This window comes from Camelus bactrianus, chromosome 13, assembly GCF_048773025.1.
Source record: "Camelus bactrianus isolate YW-2024 breed Bactrian camel chromosome 13, ASM4877302v1, whole genome shotgun sequence".
Taxonomy (NCBI): domain Eukaryota; kingdom Metazoa; phylum Chordata; class Mammalia; order Artiodactyla; family Camelidae; genus Camelus; species Camelus bactrianus.
In genome coordinates, this window is record NC_133551.1 from 46657420 (window position 1) to 46680978 (window position 23559).

The 23559-nt window shown below is 37.2% G+C and overlaps 1 protein-coding gene and 1 non-coding gene across 7 annotated transcripts in view; both read right to left on the minus strand.

Annotated features, from left to right (window-relative positions):
- Window positions 1-16328, minus strand: part of NASP (nuclear autoantigenic sperm protein) — a 27478-nt gene extending 11150 nt beyond the window's left edge. Inside the window, exons 1-4 of one of the 6 annotated variants that reach the window (XM_045513409.2) lie at window positions 16190-16328; window positions 15868-15965; window positions 3010-3060; window positions 2003-2113 (exon numbers count right to left, since the gene is read on the minus strand). In XM_045513409.2, coding sequence (XP_045369365.1) covers window positions 2003-2113; window positions 3010-3060; window positions 15868-15926 — 221 coding nt within the window. In that variant the 5' untranslated portion in view covers window positions 15927-15965; window positions 16190-16328. Of the gene's footprint in view, window positions 1-2002; window positions 2114-3009; window positions 3061-15867; window positions 16039-16189 lie in introns of those variants that run through there. The other 5 variants (XM_045513416.2, XM_045513419.2, XM_010950636.3 and 2 more) reach the window with 5 other exon arrangements.
- A 1831-nt stretch (window positions 16329-18159) lies between these two features.
- LOC123615719 (U1 spliceosomal RNA) lies at window positions 18160-18320 on the minus strand. The gene has a single exon (XR_006723396.2). It is a non-coding gene; the product is annotated as a U1 spliceosomal RNA (small nuclear RNA).
- Between the last annotated feature and the right edge of the window lie 5239 nt (window positions 18321-23559).

Sequence of the window (23559 nt, forward strand, 5' to 3'; positions counted from 1 at the left end):
AGGCCCAAGGGACTTCAAAAAACAATGAAGTTATTGTTGCCTGTTCTTCCATCTATATACTATATATTATAATTATATGTTTAGATGTAGAATATACATTATATAATTAGAACACAATATTCTAAAAGACATCAATTTGCTACAGTTATAGTATATTATCTAAGAGCCAAACTACATTAATAGGTATTTCTCCTGATACAAGATAGGGGTCAGTATGGGCCAGAATATTGTTAAAAGTTAGAGGTCCTTTGGCTGAGAACTAAAGGATGAGCAAGGTCCATGGAAAGGCACCATGAGTTAAGAGCATGTTCTCTGGAGCCAGACTGCCTGGGTCCAAATTCTACCTCTAACTTTTAACCTTAAGTCAAGTTCCTGAATCTCACAGTGCCTTAGTTTTCCCATCTGTAAAACAGAAATGTCAAGAACCACTCAGGTATAACTGAAAAATTGTGCTCTACACTGGAATTTACAACATTGTAAAATGATTATAAATCAATAAAAAAAGTTTAAAAAAAAAAGAACCACTCAGAGCTGTTTAAGAACTAAGTGAGTTAATGTATATAAAATCATTTAAAACAATGCTTAGAAATACAGATAGGACTATATATATATATATACACACACATATATATATAAATTTTAGCTACTAGTATCTAGACAGGGAAGGAGGGAAAAAAATTGCAGAAGTGTAATAAATGGGAAGGAGGTATGTTATGTGGAGTAAAGAGACGAGCTTTCATGGAGAAAAGGACTGGCAGAAATCATGCCAAGTCAGACCAACTAATAGCCCAAGAGTCCAGAGAGAGTAAACAGAGAAACTAAGCAGAAAGTATTGTGATAACGGTCATTTTTAAGGGTAGTCTAGTAGATTAGAATAACGCATCTCAAATTTCCCTCCTAAGCACCTAACAGCAGGACACTGAGTACTGATCTCTCCACGATCTGGAAGGAATAAGCTAAGAAGTGGGTTTCTATGTGCTAAATCTTAAAAACTTAGATTTTAACATTTTACACTGTAAGATAACCATGCATTTTTATATAGAAATACCTAAATACTTAGCATACCACTGAATACCAGAGCCTCAGCTCTTCAGGCCCAGGTAATTATGAAAAGGCCAAAGGCCAGTAATCAGAAAAGAGATTATTGCAGACATCCAGGAATAAGATTCTGTTCTAGAGGGAGTAAGGGTTGGGAAAAGAATGGACTAACAATATGACCCTGACTGACTGAACAGAAGGAATTTGAAGAAGCCAAAGGCTTTTAATCAGTGAGGTGAGCCTCAAACCTGAAACCCTGCTTTATTTTAAACATATCTTTTATAAGGAAGACTTCCTCAACTCAGCTATATATAATATAATCAACTAATTACATGGAAGCATGACTGACTTCAACTGCAATTGGTAATAGTATCTTAGAGGAAATTAGCTCAAACTGAGTCATAGGCTGAAAGGCTACTGCTTCAAGATTTAATGTGTACTTTCTCTCAGCATACAGAATACATTAAAGTCTTTAGTTAAATCACTTATGAGGCACTAAAGATAAACTGTGCCCCCAAGACACAGATATATATATATGGTCACCTAGTGGTTAACTACCAATGTTCAAGCAGTGCAGCAGATAACAAAAGTGTGAAGAATTTATGAAAAATGCTGTGCTTATAATAGCATTAGTGGTAGGATGACCAACCATCATGGCCTACTTGGGACTAAGGAGTTTCCTGGGACACAGAACTTCGAGTGTTAAAATTGGAAAAGTTCCAGAACCAGGACAAGTTGGTCACCCTAATTAGTGGTGACCAGAAAATTACCTTAACCCAGAAAAATAAAAGGCTGAAATTGGTCAGTGATATGTAGGTTTCATAGTTATAGGAATAAACTCATACATGAAAAACTGTTAATCTTTTAAATCCCTCCCTCTTCATTCTTTTTTCCCATAAAACAACTTTTTAATGACTCAAGTTTATTAGGAACATATCACATCATAGCAAAACTCAGTACTTACAAAAGACTAGCTGCTTCCTGGAAGGCATTGACAGCTGCTGGAATATCCCCCATCACCAGATGTTTCTGTCCTAAACCCAATAGTTTCTTAGCTTCACTATCCACATCCAGACTGCAAGAAAAAGATGAAACTTTTTTTGAATACCTGCTACATTTAAATCATAATAGTTTCTTTAATGCCTTTAAACTGCAGTATATTCCAAGAATAACCCTCTAAAAAGATTATGTGAATGTATGTTTAGGACCAATCCTGAGCAGTACTTCTCCCACCCAAAAATGAGACTGACTCAAATTATTAGGTATTATTTGTAGAAGACATAGCTTAAATAACCAAGATAACAAGGAAATTTAAGACCACAAAATGAAAAACAAAAACCCCTAAAAAACTTACTCTAAACAACAACAAAAAAGTCAGATACTCTGCAGAAGGATTACACAGAATTTAGAACAGTAATTTTCAGCCTCAGTGAGCTTAAGAATTATCAGGAAGCTTTTCCAAAACACTCATACACTCAAAGTTGACAGATAAACGCTAGGGATGCAATGTAGGCATTTACCTTTCGGATAAGCTTTCTAGTTCATTGTTATGCTTACCTCTGGTTAAGAACTATGGTCACATCAAGATGGGGAAGTTACATGGAAATACATGTGGGCTCAATATAAATCTTTTAAACTAGAAAAACAACAAAATTGAAAATGGCAACCCTATAAAAGAGATCTAAATCAGTAGAAGTATTCAAAGAATAGGTTAGCACTTGCCAGGCATGTTGTATGTTGTGCACTAAGTGCAGAATTTAAGAAGCAGGATTAAATAATTTTCTATTTTAATATTTTAATCAAATGCAAAAAATCTGAAGATCTCATCAGGACTCCATACTTTAAATTAGACAAGTACTTTAATATTCAGTTTTGTTATCTATTAAAAATGAAACAAACTGCCCTCAAGTTATATAACTTTTAGTTTATGTTTCAGATATAAATCTAATTGCACCATGTACATAATCTTACCTCTCCACTTTATCTGCAGAGGTAGAAGGAGCAGGAGCATCTTCTTCAATTCTGTAATCAAAATTAAGGAGAAAAAAGTAAAAATGGAGGCTATTTTAAGAAAATTAAACAAATTAAGAAAAATGTAAGACAGGGCAGGGTATAGTGGTAGAGTGCATACTTAGCATGCACAAGGTCCTGGGTTCAATCCCCAGTACCTCCATTGAAAACAAATAAATAAATAAACCTAACTACCTCCACCCCACAAAGGAGCTACCATTTATTTATTAAATGCCCACTGTGATATTAAGATCTATGTAATATTTACTTACATTATGAAATTTAAGCCTTACTCATTCAAATAACTGTTAAATGTTTATTTGCTAATTATGAAATATATACTACAATGAACAAGACAATCACATCCTAGCACTGAGTTTATGATCAGATGGAAGAGAATGCATTATTTCTGTTATAATACAATATATGCAATCCTAAAAAATCTCATTCTGCAAACTGCCCACTAAAAATAGTTTGTTTTTTTTAAAAAGGAAGAAGCAAAGATTCCCAGATTATTTCTTTGAAAAATCCTAATAAATACCCTTAAAATATTTCATAGCGGCATTTACTGTAAAAGTCTAGAAACAGTGACCAACTCAGCAGCAATGAGTACCCCCTAGCACCTAGACTGTGCTCCTGAAAATCCATTTCCCACCAAAAGGAACCAAGACAAAGAACTGATTCTAAACCAAGGCAGGGGAAGTACAAAGGTGAATCTGGGATCATTTCATACCAGAAAAGGACAAAACTTATTACTTAGGGTCATATCTACTCATAGTCATGCCAAAAGGAATTAAAAAGCAAATATGGAGAATCCAAGGAAAAGCACAGGAAGAGTTCTTTGTAATATTTTTGCAATTTCTCTATAAATTCGATGTTCCATAGTAATTTACAAAAATATTACAAAAGCACACTTAGGAGCCAACCTCAGTAAAATCCCACTGGCCAAAAGAAGGGACAATATGAGCATCAGCATAGATAATAACTACAATTGACTGGGAAAACTCCAATTATGTTTAAATCCATCCATGAGTTCTCAATGACACAAACAAAAAACTCATTAGTCAACTTTGGAGAATAACAGGAGACCACTGCATTATTTTGTAAATTGATAAATAAAGGGAAAGAAGAATCTACTATTTCTTTATAATACAATTAAACCTTAGGTAGGTTTAAAGACAGGGCTGACCTAAGTTATTACTAAGGAACCCTACAGATTGACACCATTCACTTGGTATTAATTTAAATCCTTGCCATTTTTACCTGCTCCATCATTTTACCTATATCCCAAAGGCAATATTTAGCTAAGTAAGGGCATATATCATTTATAAATGTGCCCCCAAAGCATACTAAAGCTGAAATCAGAACTGAGAATGCTGTTAGCTGTGATAAATTGGAGAAAAGAAAATAACAGTGGGAAAAGAGGAAACTTTATCACTGAGTACCAACACTTCAGAAGCAGTAAATCAGAATTAGAATACATACAGCAAAAAAGCTAGAGATGAGAACAAAAGAATCTATAGGAAATAAAAAGGCTTTCCTACACAGACATTACTGAAAACTCCCCAAAAGATTAAAACATACGAATAGAACTGAATTGATTAATTCTTCACATCTGAACTTTCTTAGTCATACCAAATTTATGAAAATAGGTGTGATATATGCAATATGGATGAAACAAATGAACAAAGAATAGTTTACTCAATCCAATAAATATATTAATTCAAAAAAATTAAAGTCAATAGACATTTTAGTACCTACCATTTGCTAAGAATTGGAGACAGTCTCCAACAAAAGTTAAGGCAGAAGGGACAACTTGTTTAGAAGCACAGAGAAAGGCAGAGAAGATTAAATGACAGGTGAGGACTAATGATATTGGAGTCTAAGACCTAGAATGCTTTAGAGATAAAAAGTTGCCAGTTACTTTCAACAGGATCCAAAATCTTTGCTCCTAATTCTTTTGTGAATATTGTATTAGTCTACAAGCTTGATGAAAAGCCCTGAGGAATTGGGGGGAGAGGTGCAAGAGGAATGGGGTTTGAAAATAAGCAGAGACTTCATAGAGCTATAGGGATGAAGGACAATTTCCAGGAATCTGCATTTCTAATAACTTTCTAGGTGATGCTGCTCCTGCTGGTTTGGGGACCACACTGTAAGAAACAACTGAATTAGAACAAAAATTATAAACTGAATTTTGTGTCGTATCTGAGCCACAGGCATGTTTACCCAGTTATTTTTTAATGTTAATTATAATAACTACATCTAAAACTATGAAGATATCACATAAAAACAGGATTTCTGCTTCTCTTGAAAAGTCATTATGTAAACTATGAAACCAGAAAAGTACTAGAGAAAACCAGGGGAGAATTACTTTGTAACTTATCTGGAAAGGGTTTTTAAAATCAGAATCATGTAAATGTTCATTGACAGATGAGGATAAAGAAGATGTGACATACACACATGTATGCACACAAAATGGGATTAGTCATAAAAAAGGAATAAAATAATGCCACCTCCAGCAACATGGATGGACCTAGAGATTATCATGTAAGTCAGACAGAGTAAGACAAATATCATATGATATCTCTTCTATGTGGAATCTTTAAAAAAGACATAAATGAACTTATTTACAAACCAGAAATAGACCCACAGACATAGAAAACAAACTATGGTTACCAAAGGGGAAAGGGGTGGGGTGGAGGGATAAATTTGGAGTTTGGGATTAACATATACACACTAATATACATAAAATAGATAAACAAGGACCTACTGTATAGCACAGGGAACTATATTAAATATCTTGTAATAACCTATAATGGAAAAGAATCTGAAAAACTATATACGTATAACTGAATCACTTTACTGTACACTTGAAATTAATAGAACATTGTAAATCAACTATACTTCAATTTAAAAAACTCAGAAATCATGAAAGATTGATAAATTCTACTCCATGAAATTCATTTCACAAAAGGTTAACTTAGCAAATATATACAGAATCTTAAAATCAACAGGAAAAAAGGTCTAATAGTAAAATATTAAAGGATATAAACACATTTACAGAAAATGAAACACAAACAAATCAACCATTTGAATACCTGCTCATGCTCATTCCTACGAGAAACATAGATTTACAATGAGAAAGTATTTTTTACCCATCAAACGGGCAAAGACAAGGATGTAAGAGACACAGGTGCTCCCATATATTGCTAATAGAAGTTTAAATTCACAAAACCTCTAAGATCTATTTTGGCAGTAATCTATCACTCTTTGATCCATAAATTCCACTTGTAAAAATTTATCCTATAGATATACTAGTCCATGGTTTACAAGGTTATCACTGAAGCACTGTTTGTAATAAATACTGGGAAGAATTCAAACATCCATCAATAGGGAACCTGTTATGAGATAGCCACAGTACAGAATACAATGCAGCCATTAAAAAAACTAAGGAAACTATGCCCTAGTAAGGAAAGGCAACTGTTCTGATGAGGAATGACCTCTAAGATATATTGCTAAGTGTTCAAAAATGTATCAAGGGTGCTACATTTATACAACAACGTAGAATTAGTAACTACGTACAATTTGCTTATATACACATAAGGTATTGTTGAGGGATACTTAATATATTACTAACACTGGTGGACTCAGAAAAACTGTGTGACTAGGGAACAAGGACTGAAGGGACATTTCACTATACTTACCCTTCTGGATTTTGAATCAGGATGTTATTTGCTAATCAAAAAAAAAAACAAAACAATTACAGTATTTTTTAAATGTCAGAAATTCTGCCAATATGGCCTACATTCTCCTGTAATCAGCTGAAGTTGAACAGTGACTGCCCACTTTAAGGGAGAATTCACTACAATCCCCACCACCACTTCACTTTTTCCTATATGGCCCTCTAGGCTTTACATTTCTAAGCCCAGCTACAGAACACCAAACTACTAAATATTGGTGACTGTTTAGAAAATAAAAAGAGAGGAGGAGCCTAGAATTTTTATTTCTGGGGTTGGAAAACTGAGTACTATCCAACTAAAGTAAGATACAAGAACAGAATTCATTAGTGAAAACTGGGGGTTACATAGTAAGCATTGGTTTTGAGATGCTTATGGAACACCTAAACAGGTAACATTCAATAGGCAAATCAGAGCAAATGTTAGACTGCCAGAGATAGCAGTGCCTATTACATTCTCACTTTATCTTCTCACCAAAAAAAAAAAAAAAATCTTGTGGCAGGTGGCAGTATTCCTATTTTCCAAAGAAGCAACTTACCCAATTATACAGATGACTGAGTAACATACATGACCCCATAACTCATACTATATTCCAATTGCCTGTTGACTTTCTGTATTCCCCAACAAGATTAAGATCTAAGGAAAGAAACCATGTCTGTCTTATCCTAGCTGTATCTTAGCACCAAAGCACAAAGCCTGGCACCTAATATTTGTCAAAATAAGTGACCAATTCTGAATCACTATGGTAGGATTAAGGACAAGTAACTTTGCCACATAGCATGTGAAGTGCCTTAGTTTCCTCAACTGTTATTAACAATATCTATCTCATACAGCATTTTTGGGGAAAATTAAATGAGAAAGTTCACAAAGTGCTTAGTTCAGTTCTTGGCACAAAGAATGAACAGATTCTAGCAAGCATTAAAAACGAAAAAACAGAGATAGAAGAAACAGAAGTAACATCAAAGGAAAACAAAATTAAGGAGGGAGTATCTAGAATGGGATGCAGCAAAAAGGTTAAGAATTAGAAAGCTAAGTATGGTAAGGACTAATCTAGCATTTAAACAATCAGTGAATACCTTTAGCAATGTTATTTAAATGACATGAAGGGAAAGAAACCAGATTGAGGCAGGTTGAACAAATGTGTATATTCTCAGAACACACCTGTCCAATTAGATTGTGAACAGGAACTGAGAGCTTATTTGTATCTCTAAATCCTAACATTAAGATACATATTAAATACATTTGTTAAATTCATAAGCAAACAAGGGAAAAAACAGAATAGGAATGCAGACTCGGGAAGAAGCAAAGAACACAGATATCTAACAGAGAAAATGTTTTTAAACATTAGGATGCTTGAATGCAGAGGAGACAATGCTATTTGAGGGGAAGGAGCGGAAACACCAAGAGACCAAATAAGTAGTTGCTGGAAGACAACTAGATGGTAGGGAGGACGTGGATGCAAATCTCCAATTTTATCTTAAAATGGGGTTTTTTTTGTTTTTGTTTTTTAACAAAAACCCTCAGTCTGCAAAGAAAGTATTCTATTCAGGCTCTTCTTCTGGAAAACTTTTAAGTTCCACAAGGTCTCAACTTCTTGTTGAGCCATCTATTCTCTGTCGGCTACAGCAGTTCAATGAACATTTGAACAAAACAGTATTGACCAGTCTCTAAATTCTTGGCCTCAAATATAAAACAAGGACAACACTGGCAATCCAGCTACATTCCTTAGAATATGTCTTCCAAGTCCCCCCAAAAACTACTTCTCTCCTCAAATCTCCCACACCATATTCCACTCCCGCCTTACTTCTAAAGCAGATCTTGCCTCATTACTTCACTGAGCAAACAGAAACAATCAGGAAGTCTCTTTTCCTCAACCACTGAAACTACCAACCTGCTTGCATCTGTACCCACATTCTCTGCTATCCCTATTTCCATGAATGAAGTTTCCCTGCTAGAAACTTCATATAGCTGGCCCTTTGTTATTCATATCTCATTGAAGCCATCCTGACCACCCAATCTAAAATAACCACCCAGTTACCTCGTATTACCTTAAAATAGGGTTAAGTTCAGTTATCTGCATAGCACTTTATCACTGATATTCTCTAATCTTTATTTATGGTCTCTATTCCAGTAGTGGAAGCTCCATTTGAGAGCAGAGATCTCTACTAGTCTCCTTAACCAGAGCTTCTAGTAAATAAAGCAAATGCTCAATAAATATAGGGTAAATAGGCTGCCATCCTCTCTTGTATAAGCCCACCATCTGCACTCTTGGAGGTGTACTTTTGCTTTGCCAATAAAATCTTTAAAATCTTAAGTACACAACACTTTTGTTTCCCATCTGAATTCTTCTCTTTCCAAAGAGACAAGAACTGAGGACTTTCCCTTTTGGGGTAACACCTTCTTGGTGTCAAGACTCGGATCATAGCAACCTCAGATTGCAGATTGCCCACTTTCTTGCTTCCAGGTCCCAAACCAACCAGAGGGCTCAAACTGACTGCTTGGACTGCGGAGATCCCAGGTCTGGACGGGAAGCCAATAGTTCATCCCTGCTGGGACTCCCTGGGCTGCATCTTGGCCAACTGGGACTGTTTTGATCTACAAACTCTATAAAGAAAATAACATATTCCTCTGTAATGTTGCTTGGCCACAGTACCAACTTCTCTGCAAGGAAGTGTGGCCGGTAAAAAGGAGCATAAATTCAACCACCTTGTTCCAGCTTCATCTCTTCTGCAAAAGACAAGGCAAATGGTTTGAAATACCATGAAAAAATATAAAATGTGCTTTTAACTAGAAGGAAAGAAAACTGTTTCACAAACTTTTCCTAAAAGAATTTTAGCTAACTTGTAGAATCTCCTTCACTACCACCACCATTTTACAAATGGGAAAACTGAGGTCCACTGCAGCAGCAGAAATAGAATCCAGTTTTCCTGACTCTAAGTCATCATAGAAATTTAGCATCATCTGTCATCCTCCTTATTAAGTTTCAAGGTATATTTACAAATAAATACAAGTATAATGGGGAGGGTATAGTGCATGCCTAGCATGCACGAAATCCTGGGTTCAATCCCAGTACCTCCATTAAAAATAAACAAACAAGCCTAATTACCTCCCCTCCACAAAAAAAAATTTAAAACAATGTTTTTTAAACACAAGTTTAACATCCACCTACAACACAATGGATGAGGTGATTTGTATTCATACAATGGACTACTATACAGCAGAAAGAAATTACTAGAACAATATGTGATGTGGATGATTCTCATAATGTTGAGTGTAAAAGGCCAGATGTAACTATATACTGTACATATAAAGTTCAAAAACAGACTAATCTGTAATTTTGGAAGTCAGATAGGGAAAGTGTGACTAAGGTGGGGGGCTTCTGTGTAGTGTTGTGTTTCTAATTTCCCTTTGTGAAATTTCATTCAACTGTACCTTTAGCATTTGTGCATTTTGTAGTATGCTATATTTCAATAAAATGTACTGATAAAGTAGCAGGTAAAAAAATTTTTTTAAAGTTCAATGATTTGCTTTGCACTTTTACACTTTAACCCATCTTTTTAAAAAAAAAAAACTAAAATTAAAGAGCAGGCTTTACAATCAATAAGATACTTGAGTCAGGACCTGGCTTCCTTCCACCAACTAAAATTTACACTGCAGATTTAAATGAGAAAAACAAAAACAAGGAATCTTCGCTGTTCTTGAGATGTTTATCTGCAAATTTTATTATTTTCTGCAAATTCCAATGTATACTCAACCTTGTTACTAACTTGAGACTAAGGGTTAGCAAGTAGAGAATTATAAATCTTTTGCCTGAGTGACCCAAACATTAATCTACTTTTCTTTCCCCTAGAAGGAAAAATGTTTCTCTTTCTTTGAAAATCCATTTTATTTTGTTCATCCTATAGTTATTATCTTCTTTTGGTGTGATAAAACACGTAACATAAAATTTACCATCTTAATCATATTTAAGTATACAATTCTGCAGTGTTAAGTATGTTCACATTGGTGTAAAACAGATCTCCAGAACTCTTTCATTTTGCAAATCTAAAACTCTATACCCAAAGAACAGTAATTCCCCTCTTCTCCCTCCCACCCAGCTGTTAGTAACCATCATTTTACTTTCTATTTCTATGATTTTGACTACTTTAGATACCTCACATAACTGGAATCATACAGTATGCCTTTTTGTCTCCAGTTTATTTCACTTAGCATAATATCCTCAAGGTTCATCCATGTTGTACCATGTCAGAATTTCCTTCCTTCTTGTCAGAATAGCCATCATTAAAAAGTCTACAAATTAATAAATGCTGGAGAGTGTGGAGAAAAAGGAACCCTCCTACACTGTTGGTGGGACTATAAATTGGTGCAGCCACTATGGAGGACAGTATGGAGGTTCCTTAAAGAACTAAAAATAGACTTACCATATGATCCAGCAATCCCACTCCTGGGTATATATCTGGAGAAAACTAATTCAAAAAGACAAATGCACCCCAGTGTTCACAGTAGCACTATTTACAATAGCCACGACATGGAAACAACTTAAATGTCCATTGGTAAGTGAATGGATAGAGAAGACATTACACTTACACACACACACACACACACATATGTATATAATAAAGAAGTGGTGGTATATAGACACAGTGATTACTCAGCCATAAAAAAGAATGAAAACTGCCATTTGCAGCAACATGAATGGACCCAGAGATTATCATTAAGTGAAATCAGAGAAAGACAAATTGTGTATCATTTTTATGTGGAATCTTAAAAAAAAAAAAAAAAACACCCACATTTTATTTACAAATCAAAAACAGATTCACAGACATAGAAAACAAACTATGGTTACCAAAGGGGAAAGTGGGGAGGGATAAACTAGGAGTTTGGAATTAACACATACACAATACTATATATAAAATAAACAAGGATATTCTGTATAGCACAGGGAACTATACTCAATTTCTTGTAATAAGCTATAATGGAAAAGAATCTGAAAATATATGTATATATATGTGTATGTGTGTGTATATATACATGTACGTATGAATAACTGAATCTCTTTGCTGTACACCTGAAACTAACATTGCAAGTCAAACTACACTTCAATAAATAAGATTTTTTAAAAGGATTTCCTTCCTTAATGCTGAATAATCTTCAACTGTGTGTGCTTTTGTATATTTTGCTTATCCGTTCATTCATCAATGGGGTATTTCAGCTGCTTCTACCTCTTGTCTATTGTGACTAGTACTGCTATGAACGTGGTGTACCAAAAAAAAAATCTCTTCAAGACCCTGTTTTCTTGCTGGGTCATAAGATAGTTCTATTTGTAATTTTTTTGAGTAATCTCCATACTGTTTTCCATAGCAATTGCACCATTTTACAATCTCACCAACAGTGAAAAAGAGTCCCAATTTCTCCACATCCTTGCTAACACTTGTAATATTCTGGCTTTTTGAAAGTAGCCATCCTAATGGGTGTTGAGATAATATTGTGGTTTTGATTTGCATTTCTTTGATTAGTGATGTTGAACATACTTTTATATGGTTGGCCATTTGTATATAATCTTTGGAGAAATGTCTATTCAAGTCTTTGCTCATTTTTAAACCAAATGATTTGACTTTTTTGAGTTGTCATTCATGCTTCTAGCTCTTAACTCCTTACCAGATATATGATTTGTAAATATCTTTTCCCATTTCATGTTGCCTTTTCCCTGTTGACTGTACCCTTTGATGCACAAAAGTTGTAAGTTTGATGTAACCTTACTTTTCTATTTCTACTTTTGCTGCCTGTGCTTTTGGTATCACATCCAAAAAACTACTGCTAAGGCGAATATCATGGAGCTTTTTACTTGTGCTTTCTTGTAGGAGTTTTATAGTTTCAGGTCTCACATTCAGGTCTTTAATCCATTTCCAGCTCATTTTTGTATATGGTGTAAGATGAAGGTCCAACTCTTCATTCTTTTGCATGTGTATATCCAGTGTATTTCCCAACACCATTTGTTGAAAAGACTTTCCTTACCTCAAGATAATTTGATCATATGCAAGGGTTTATTTTTGGGCTTTCTATTATATGCCACTATTCTATTTGTCTATCTTTATGCCAGTACCACACTGTTGTGATTACTATAGCTCTGTAATACTTTGAAATTAGGAAGTGAGTCCTCCACTTTGTTCTTATTCAAAATTTCTTTTGGCTATTTGGGGTCCCTAGAAATTTCTTATAAATTTTAGGATGAATTTTTCTATTTCTGTGAAAAATGTCATTGAGTTTTTTTTAAACTGAAGTATAGTTGACTTACAATGTTGTTAGTTTCTGGTGTACAGCATAATTCAGTTATACATATATATCCTTTTTCATATTTTTTATTATAGGTTATTACAAGATATTGGGTATAGTCCTGTATGCTATACAGAACGATCTTGTTTATTTTATATAAATTAGTCTGTATCTGGCTATTGAGATTTTGATAGAAATTGTGTTGAATTCATACATCTTAGTAATATTAAGCATTTCAATCCATGAACATGAGATATCTTTCCATTGATTTGTGTCTTTAATCTCTTAGCAATGTTTTGTAGTTTTTAGTGTATAAACTTCCACCTCCTTGGTCAGGCTTATTAAGTACTTTATTCTTATGATACTACTATAAATGGAATTGTTTCCTTTTCAGATTGTTCATTATTAGCGTATAGAAACACAACTGATTTCTGTGTTGATTTAGTATCCTGCAATTGTGCCAAATATGTTTATTAATTCTAATAGTTTCTTTTGTGTAATCTTTAGGGTGAACCTCAGTTTTTAAAGTGGTAAGTGAAGACTAGTTTTGGACATGCATATTAAGGTTATCAAAGTTAATGGGTGTGACAATGAGTAAACTGTCTTGAGAGTACAAGATCATACTCATCTTATTCAGGAATAATTTTGATATACTTAATCCTTTTATTTTTCTGCCCATTCTTTCCCCCTCACCTCAAAAGCACCTTGAGATTATCAAATATCAGACTTTTATATCTAAAACAATCTTCTAAGAACAATGTTTTACCAATAGAGATTCTTTTCTCATTTACACATTTGAGCTAATGTATTCGCCTAACTCCTCCACCCCACCAAAAATCAGGTCCACAAGTATGCTGGCTAAATCTTTCACGTGAATACATTCTAGTTAGTGACATTAGTTCATCATAAATCCATGAAGCTAACTCACAAGAAACTATCAATTTTACTTTAAACAGCAAACTACTAAGCACCAAAATAAGCCTCAAACCAACACAACCGAACCATCCACTTATGGAAATAAAAATAACAAACCCCAGAACTTTAAGGATTATTGAGCTAAACTACTTTATTTTTATTTTCTCTCTCTTCTAAAGCAACAAATAAGTATTCAGGAATTATTGTAAGACAGCTAAACTAATATTCAATGCATCACGTAAGACTTCTAAGCTTTCTCATTCCTCCTTACCACTACAGTATAAATTGCTATATTCTTTATCTTTTGTAACATAAACAAAAATGTTAAGAACTAGTTAGAACGCTAATGAGGACAAGGGCTGACTTAGCATTTAGACAATCACTGACAACCTTCAGCAACGTTGTTAAAATGGTATGAGGAAAGAAAAGCCAAAATGAAGCTTTTTACAGACGACAAAACTGTGGCCTATCATTCACTATTTAAGCAACGAAAGTGGTATCAAAATCAACTCTGAACTGAGGTTTATTTCTTTTTTCTCTCTACTGGTTTGGAAGTTATTCCTTTTATTCCTTCAATTATACTTAAATTATAATGTGCCTTCTTATGAGAGTTTAAAAGCAAGTCATTTTCTTTACCCTCCCCCTTAAACATCTTAGACGGTTTACCTCTCAATACCCCCAGCAACTTAACTGAATGCTGCCTTTATTGTTCTCTCCAACCAGCTAGTTAGGTTTTCATGCAATTTTCTCTCAACTAAACTTTCTTTTGGGGTCGGGGGAGTGGTAAGTAATGAGAATACAAACTTTAAATACTGATGTTCAGCTCAGACTCTGCCACTTAATACTACGGAAACTATTTCTTGTTTCTTCGAATGAACTGTTTCCCTTCACTGTTCAAAAAGTACCTTATGTCTGAGAGGCACTGCGCCGCTTTCAAAGCAGTCATGTCTTCTACCATTCCCTCCAAGTGGAAGGTAGAATCCAAGAGGGATTCTACCAATCCCTCTATTACACTTCAGCGCATAATACTTCCAATTTTCTTAGCAACCAAACACTGCTGTAAGTGAGGAGACCGCAACGCAGCGCTAGATGCTCCGCATCCCGATAAAGGCCCCCAGAAGTAGCCAAGTCTCTGGGCAACACTCCCAAAGTCTAAAAAGAATCACGATGCTCTTCACCACAGGAAAAAGAAATGGGGCTCGCTGAGGGTAGAAGGGTACCAGGTGAGCGAGGAGACAGCGCGGAACAAGACTCATCGTTCCCCGCCGCGGAAGTCCGAGCGGCTCTGCGAGCCGCGCTGTCCCAAACAATGGAGTTTTCCCGCCTCCTCAGGGCCCCGCCCCCTGCTCAAGGGCCGGCTGAGAAACGAACGCACGAGCGCACAACCCCGCCCCCGAAAGGCCCCGCCCACTCCGACCCACCGGTCCAGCCTCCTTCCTCGTGCAGGGTTGTATTTTTTTTTTTGGCGCCAAATCTCTGCTGGTTTATTTTCCCGAGTTGTTTGGGGATTCTACCAGAGGAGTAGGCCAGGAGTGCGGGAACCGCAGGGCGTAAAGGCAAACCCGCGCGCCCAGGCCCCGCCTCCCCGCCGATAGCCCCGGGCCGGGGAGGAAGGAGAGGGGCAGGCGATGGAGACAGCCGCCGCTGCCCCCGGCAAGATGGCGACCGCGAAAAGCAGGGCAGGGGGCGCCAGCCGACCGGCGTTACTGCTAATGAGAGAGGCTCTCTGCAAGAAGTGGGCTTCTCCAGTGTCCAGGCCTCCCCGAACAGCGACGGTTGTTCATTGGGAGGCCCGTCTTCCCACCCTCCGGTCTGTCCCTCCAGGGTAGCCTCCGTCCACCACCCCCTCCCTGCGGACTGGCCAGTGCCTCAAGCTCTCCACGGTCCAGCTTACTTTTCGGCGGAAACCAGCTCCGCGGCGATGGCGGCAGTGGCTGTGGACTCTGCGGCCATCGTTCCCCTGAGGTGGTGGACCAGCGGACGGAATAGAGCCTGTGAAAAAAACAGGGAATTTGGGACGCCAGAGACTTACTCAGGGACAAAAAATGGCAGATTGGAGACCCCGCGCGGCTGGGCCCTCTTATATAGCAGGGCCTTTCGCCCCGCCTATCCACTTCCGGATCCTCCCCCTGGAGTTTAAAGGGCCAGGACTCAGCCCCAGTTCAGCCCAAGGACAATCCCCGCCCTAACCGTCTTGATTCTGTGGGGTACCTTACCTTCCTGGCCTGCCTCCTCGAAAAAAGCAACTTCCTATTTCTCTAGCAAGTCGAGTCAGAATTAGAATCTTGACACTACAACTGCTGACTGGACGTCTGCCAGCGGCTTTCAGAGAAGAGAAAGCTAGTGCTGCTCTACATGTTTGGAGCGAGCAGCCGAGGGTCACTTTCCAGCCCGGATACTCAGAGAGGTAACTGAGACTTTCTGTCCGTCCTCTCAGTCGTAACGGATGGACACGAAAGAGCCAAGCTCTGGTATAGCAGCTACGACTAAAACTGATCTCGGTGAGGGACGCGTGGCTCTGAGCCTCAGCAACAACTGACGCAAGAAAATGCTGTCCCAAGATTGGCCACCGCCGAAACTACCGCGCTTGATTCAAAGCTCAAGGCTGTGGCGGGACCCGGGTAGCCCCTCCCTCTGGACCCGCCCTCTTCAACTAGCCCAATCCGCTGACGCCATCCTCGTAGGCCCTACTCAGACTCTAAATCTGACTAGCTTAATTCTCCCAGCTTTTTACTTCCGCTCCAAGCTACGATTTAGCCTTCGTTCGTCCACTGCGTGCGGGGGCACTGTGCTTTAAAGCTATTAGCCGTCTTACTTAATCATAACAGCAACGCTACTAATGACAATGGTATTGAGAGCTCCATTTGGTAGAAATAGAAACCAAGGTTCAGAGAGGGTGTGACTTGCTCAGAAAGTTGCAAAACAAGTCGTTTATTGAAAGCAATGTGCCTCATTTCCTGCAACTGGCCGAGCGGAAGATAATTGGCAGGCTGAAATGGTTGCATTTCTTCACACACGGAGCATCATCCATTGCTTTCCACCAATGGCCTTGCCTGCAGTGATCAGAACAGGGATTTTATTTCTGTTCAGTTTTAGGCATCCTGGGAAAGATTCCTGGGGAGGATTCTTATTCCAGTCTGTCAAGACTTAGGCAGTTTGAGATCTTTGAAGGTAAAGATCTGGACCTGAAAATGCCAATTCCTGTAGCAAACAGACGTAGGCTCATCCGTTTTTAGCTAGGTGACCTGAGCTAAGTCATGTAAATTTATAAGATTAAATGTAAAATAGGGACAATATTAGTGATCCACCCTTTAAGGATATTGTGAAAATTAGAGGTAATGCTTGCTTCAGTAATCAGCACTATGCCTGGCTCATGCTAACCATTTACTAAATGACTACCACAGTCTGATAACACCGTGAGTGGAGGTTTGGGCTCCAGGGAAGGGAGATCTCCCCAGAATAGGGCCCGAGAAATCCAGTTCAGAAACTTGTGTGACCCACTCATTCATTAAGCTAATATTCACTGAGCAAGTATAATATGCAAGGCTTTGAACTAGCACCTAAGGACAAAAGACATGGTCTCTGTCTCTGAGGAACTCAGCCTTATAAAAACGTATGTTTAAAATGGATTTTAAATCCAGCCACTACTTTCAGTTTTTACTACCACTACTCAGATCCAAGCCTAGCCACTATCATCTCTTGCCTGTACTGCTACATAACTTCTGGTCTCTGCTTAACCCTCTCCAGAAAAATATTTTTAAAGTGTAAATCATTCTCCTTGAATAGATTTCCATTACTCTTAGAAGAAATTTTGAGCTCCTTTTCGTTACCTACAAAGTCTCACATGATCTGGCTCCAATCCACTGTCCAAATTCATCTCATACTGCTCCCCTTCCTTCACCATACTCCTACCACACTGATAAAGGTAAAACTGGCAAGATCATACAGAATGGGAAAGGAAGCAATAGCAACAAAATTTTAAAAGCTGGAAAAGAGATGGACAAGTAGTAACTGACATAGCAGACTAAGAAAGGAGACTCCCAATGGGGAAAGCCAAAAAGCAGCTAGATTGACAACAGAGAAACTACCAAAGGCTCATGAATTGGTTGCAGGAGGTACCTCTAAGAGTAGCGGGGAAGACAGGGATGAAAAAAGCAGGTTAGGTTGATTTTTTTTTTTTTCCACGTAGAGGAAAGTGCGAACGCAGTCCCCCACTACCACAAATTATGTGGTCGAGTTTCCCGCATTTGGAGAAATTGCAAAATCAGCACATCCGGAGTGCAATGGATAAGCCTCGCCTGGGAAAACCACCTTTGTGATCATGGTATCTCCTCAGCAGGTAAGTATAGATTGAGAAATTTTCAGAGGCAGTTAGACCCTCTAAATCTTCTCCCCGAAACAAATGTAAAACTGGAAGTTTACTTTTTGGAGAGAGTAAAACAGAAAGGACGTTGAACTGAATGAGAGTCAAAGGTAGAAGAGTTATATTGAAAAGAAAGGGAATAAATAAATGATTATGTACAAAATGTTGAGACCTTGTGACAGCCTGCTGGTTGTCTCCCAATATCTATTTTTCTCTTCTATAGTAGTGATAGAACCCTGATTTTTATTTATTCATGTATTTTTGTTAGTACATAGCCACTAGAATAAACCCCTTGGAGCTAAAAGTCCTCACATGATGACATTCTGGTCAATGGAAAGTGAACAGAAGCAATGTGTACAACTTTGTGTAGACAAATCAAAGGTAAAGGCCCTGCCTCTCAGAAGATATAGTGGTGAATTAACTTGGACCATGTCAATTAGGGTGATGTACCAGGAATGACAAAGCAGTAAAATGCCTAGGTTCCTAGCATCACAGAGCCACCATAGCAGCTCTGGGTTGCTTACTACAAAAATGTAACATAAGAGCGAAATAAACTTCTTAGATATAGCCGTCATATATCAAGCAACAACTATAAGAATCACAGAAGAAACAGAGAAATTTTTTCTTATGTCACTCAGAAAAGCATTGCAACAAGCAGACAAAAAATTAAGCCAGAGCTAGAGAAGACATGACTAATATTATTAATATGCTCTAGTGACTAAATATATATAGAAATCTATGCACAGAAAAGTAGCAAATACACATTATATCCAAACATCATAGATCTTTACAAAAATGGGCCCTGTATTAGGCCACAAAGAAAGCCTCAAAACATTCTGAACAGTCATTATCATATACATTATCTTCTCCAACCATAAAGCTTTAGTGCATTGGAAATGAACATTTATATATTGTATAAATAATATAATAGCCCTTGGATTAAAAAAATCATGAAGGAAATTGAGAAATGCTTAGAACTGAGTGATAATGAACACACTACATGTCAGAATTCATAGGACACAGATAAAGCTGTATTCAGATGAAGAATTACAGCTTTCAAAAAATTTTATCAGGAAACAAACAAAAATGACCTAAGAACTGAACTAATGAAGTTAGAAAAAGAGCAACAGAGAAATCTCAAAAAAGATGGAAGGACATTAGAAAAATAGGGCAGAAATCAAGTGAGAGAAAAGATTAATGACACTAGAAACTGGTTCTTTGAATATTCTTTGAATTTTCTAAATATAGATATAGAAAAATATATAGATAGCAAATGCAAAATAGAAAATGCAGAAGAAATAACTATAGAAACCATAGACACAACTTTTAAATAATTGTATTATTAATAATTATATGCTAATAAATTTGAAAACCCAATGGAGAGATCCTAGAAAAAAATCAAAGTGCCAAAATTGGCACAAGAAGAAACAGAGACCTTAAGGAGACTGATTAATAATAAACATTTGAAAACGGTAGTCAGATTTCCCAGCATTCCTCCCAGATGGTTTTATAGGTGAGGTTAACACATTTACAAGAAACATTTCCAGACAGAAAAAAAGCAAAAATTTTTCTAAGATAGTAATAGAACCCTGATTTTTATTAATAAGATTTAGGGAAGACTTCCAGTTAAAGATAGTGGGTTGAACACATACATGTACAGACAGAAAAAAAAAAAAACAAAACCTAATGTAGTCTTGATTCCAACAATAGGAAAATATAAAAACCAAAGTTACAAGCCTCTTTCTTTTGTGAACATCGTTGAATACATCCTAAATAAAATATTAGCTGACTGTACTAATTAGGTCAGGGAAATTTTTCTATGGTAGCAAGTAATCCCAAAACATCAATGGCTTCATTCAATAAGGTTCAGTTTCCAGTCATACCATATTTCATCTCAGGGCAGCTGGAGGCTTTGCTCTATGTCATCCTCACTCTGGGTCTCAAGCTGATGAAACAGCAACCATAAATAATATAGCGTATTGCTTGTTAGTATTTCAGAGGGAAAGAAAATGTTGGAACTCACATTTGCTCTGTTAATATCTCTGGAATACTAGAGTAAAGCTTGAATGCAAAAAGTGACACCCTGGATCTCCACAAATAGAGATCATCTATCTCTGTTGTGGCAAAATTGAATGGCTCTTGACCTTATGATCATAGCTCACGGTGATGTCACACTCTTGTCAACACAAGTTATTAAACTATAAAGCCAATTAGAAAGAAACATCGCAGGGGAGGGTATAGCGCAGTGGTAGAGTGCACGCCTAGCATGCATGAGGTCTCTAGGTTCAATCCCTAGTACTTCCTCTGGAAAAAAAAAAAAAAAACAGATAAATAAACCTAATTACCTCCCCTCTCCCAAAAAAAGAAACATCCCTAAAATTAAAGAAACAGTCTTGATTCTCTACTCCATCAGAGAAAAATAACTGATTAATTCAGATAGAGCCTGGATGTAAGGAAATGAAACAGAATGAGATTTAAATGTCATTAAATGTGGATTACTTATCTTGGCAAAAATATATACTCTCCATGTATTTATTATACTACCTCAGGCTATATGTAATATATAAAAGTCATATTGTATAAAACAACCTATTAAAATCTTGAAAGGCCAAAAGCCCAAGAGGTAATGAAACAAAACAAAGACACATAACTGTATGAGCACATTTATAGCTTCATGAATATACAAATGCCAAAGTGTAGCTGATCCTCAAAGAGGAAAATCAACAGAATTTGTCATGAACATTCTAGAAGTTAACATCTCAACCGAATAAAGAGATCTGCAATGTTTTAATGCTTTTGATAAGTATCAGGACTTGTTCATAGATATTTTCCTGGACAAATATTATGACCTGTTTCAACTGTATGTTATCAGTTATCAGGCCCCTTTCTCCAAGTATCGTTTTTAAGTTTGTCAGACTTTGACTACAAGTTTCCCTTTCCTTCCTCTACAGAATATCACAAGGTCATATTTTCCCTAGAGTGTGAGACAGACCCTCCTCCCTTGCAGACCACAAGGCAGTTTCTGAAAGGGGTCTTGGATTGTACTTGTGTATGTAGAATTTAGATGTAAGGGACTGGAATGTGGTAGTGCTAGCCTCTAGCTGGTGAGCACTCTTTCTTCCTTCACAATATAGCCTTATAAAGGCAAGTCTCATTTTAAAATCTGAGTCTATGGTCTTTTACTCAAAACAATAATTATATAAAGAATCCATTTTGCAAAAGTACTTAAGGACTTCATAGTTTTCCCAAAGGACCTTCCTTTATACTTTGATATTCTAAACGTCTTCTTTTGAAGTCTAGTGTCCTCATCTTTGCTTTTCTTTTTCAGTTAACTGTCGACCCTCACTTTTCAATGGTTTTGGTATGTGTTAATTTCCCCAAAATCACTTTCATTGCTTCATAAAGTATTGTATCTTTTGCAGGATTTGCAATTCCACTTTGCAGTGGGTGTGCATTGTACTGCCCAGTGATTAGACAAAGATGTCAATAAAGAAATGCTGATGTTAGCAGAGATGTTTGACTCACTTAAAATAATTCTTAAGTAGTCAATTTGGAAGTGAATTATTTGATGTTATGACAACTTTCGCTTCCTAATATGAGCTGAATTATGTCCTCACCCCCAAATTCATATGCTTAAGTACTAACCTCCAGTACATCAGAATGTGACTGTATATGGAGACAGGGTCTTCAAAGAGGTACTTAAGTTAAAATGAGATCATTAGGATGGGCCCTAATCCAATATGACTGCCTTATAAGAAATTTGGATACAGATGCATAGAGAGGGAAGATAATGTAAAGAGAGGGAGATGTCCATCTACAAGCCTGAGAGAGGCCTGGAACAAACCCTTCCTCCACATTGCTCAGAAGGAACCAATCCCGCTGACACTTTGCCCTCAGACTTTTAACTTCCATAACTGTGAGAAAATAAATTTCTGTTGTTTAAGTCACCCATTCTGTGGTACCGTTATGGCAGCCCTAGGAAACTATTTAATACACTTCATACTCACACTTCCTCATAACTGTGGAAACTTGATCACGGAAGAACATAAGGGAGCTATGCAGTATATAGCACCTGGGGAGGGTGAGACCAGGAAAGATGTTCCAGAGGAAGTGAAAGCTAAACTGAATGTTTAAGTAATACATATTCACCCCACAGTGGGCTAAGAGGCAGATTGTTCCAAGTAGAATAGACCAGAGACAAGACTAGCTTCCAACATGCCCACCTCCAACCACTTTTTATCCCTCTAATCCATTTCCCCACAGTACCAGTGCTGTGCGCAAATCATGCCACATTACTGCTGCTCAAAACTCTTCCATGGCTTCCTGCTGGATTCAAGGTAAAAAAAACCTAAAACCTTAACCCAGTCTTCTAAGCCATCTATCCCCAGGCCCCTACCTTATTCCAGCATCATTTCATGCCATTCCACCACCCCCACTCACTTTCAGTTTGTCACACTTCTTTCGGTTTTTCTAACAGTTTCAAGGCTTTCCCCCCAACTGATCCAATTTGCATGGAACACTATTCCCACTCCCACCTCTTTTAACTAATTAATCCCTACTTATCCTTCAGATCTGAGCCAATTAAATCAGTAGCCTTCTCGCTCTGTGCTTTTTCATAGCACTTCTTCCAACTGTAATTAAACTAATTACACAATTACTTAGTCTGTCTCAAGTAAACTGTAGCGACCTGTGTGTCTTGGTTATAGCTATGTCCCCAGGGTCTAGCATTGTGCGTAACCATATAAATACCCAATGAATATTTGCTGAATGAAGAGCAATGGTCTGCCTAGAAAACTAAAATGAGTTTTGTGTGACTGGAATTGAGGGATTTTTCCAAAAACCCTCCTAAAAATCTCAGTAGCCTCTGATGGGACCATAAAATATATAAGATAGAACCTTAGGTGCAGAGCGACAAGCTTTGGGGCTGACTCTGCCTCCTTCAGGTAACCTATGCACACTGACCATAGAGGAAAAGCTCCTACCCACCTTTCCTGATCCTGCAAGCTGGGACTCCCAAACTTCTGAATGTAAATTTTTTGGCTCTTTATATTCATAAACCTAGGTACTGACATGAGGGGTTGGGCTGAAGGTAGAAATTCAAGGCTCATACCCAGCAGTGCCAAGAAACCACAGGACTCTGCCCTGATCTCAATCTTTAAGTGACCAATTTTTGGCATTCTCACTAAGACTACTTTGAGGCAGCATGCAGTGCTAAGAACCGCC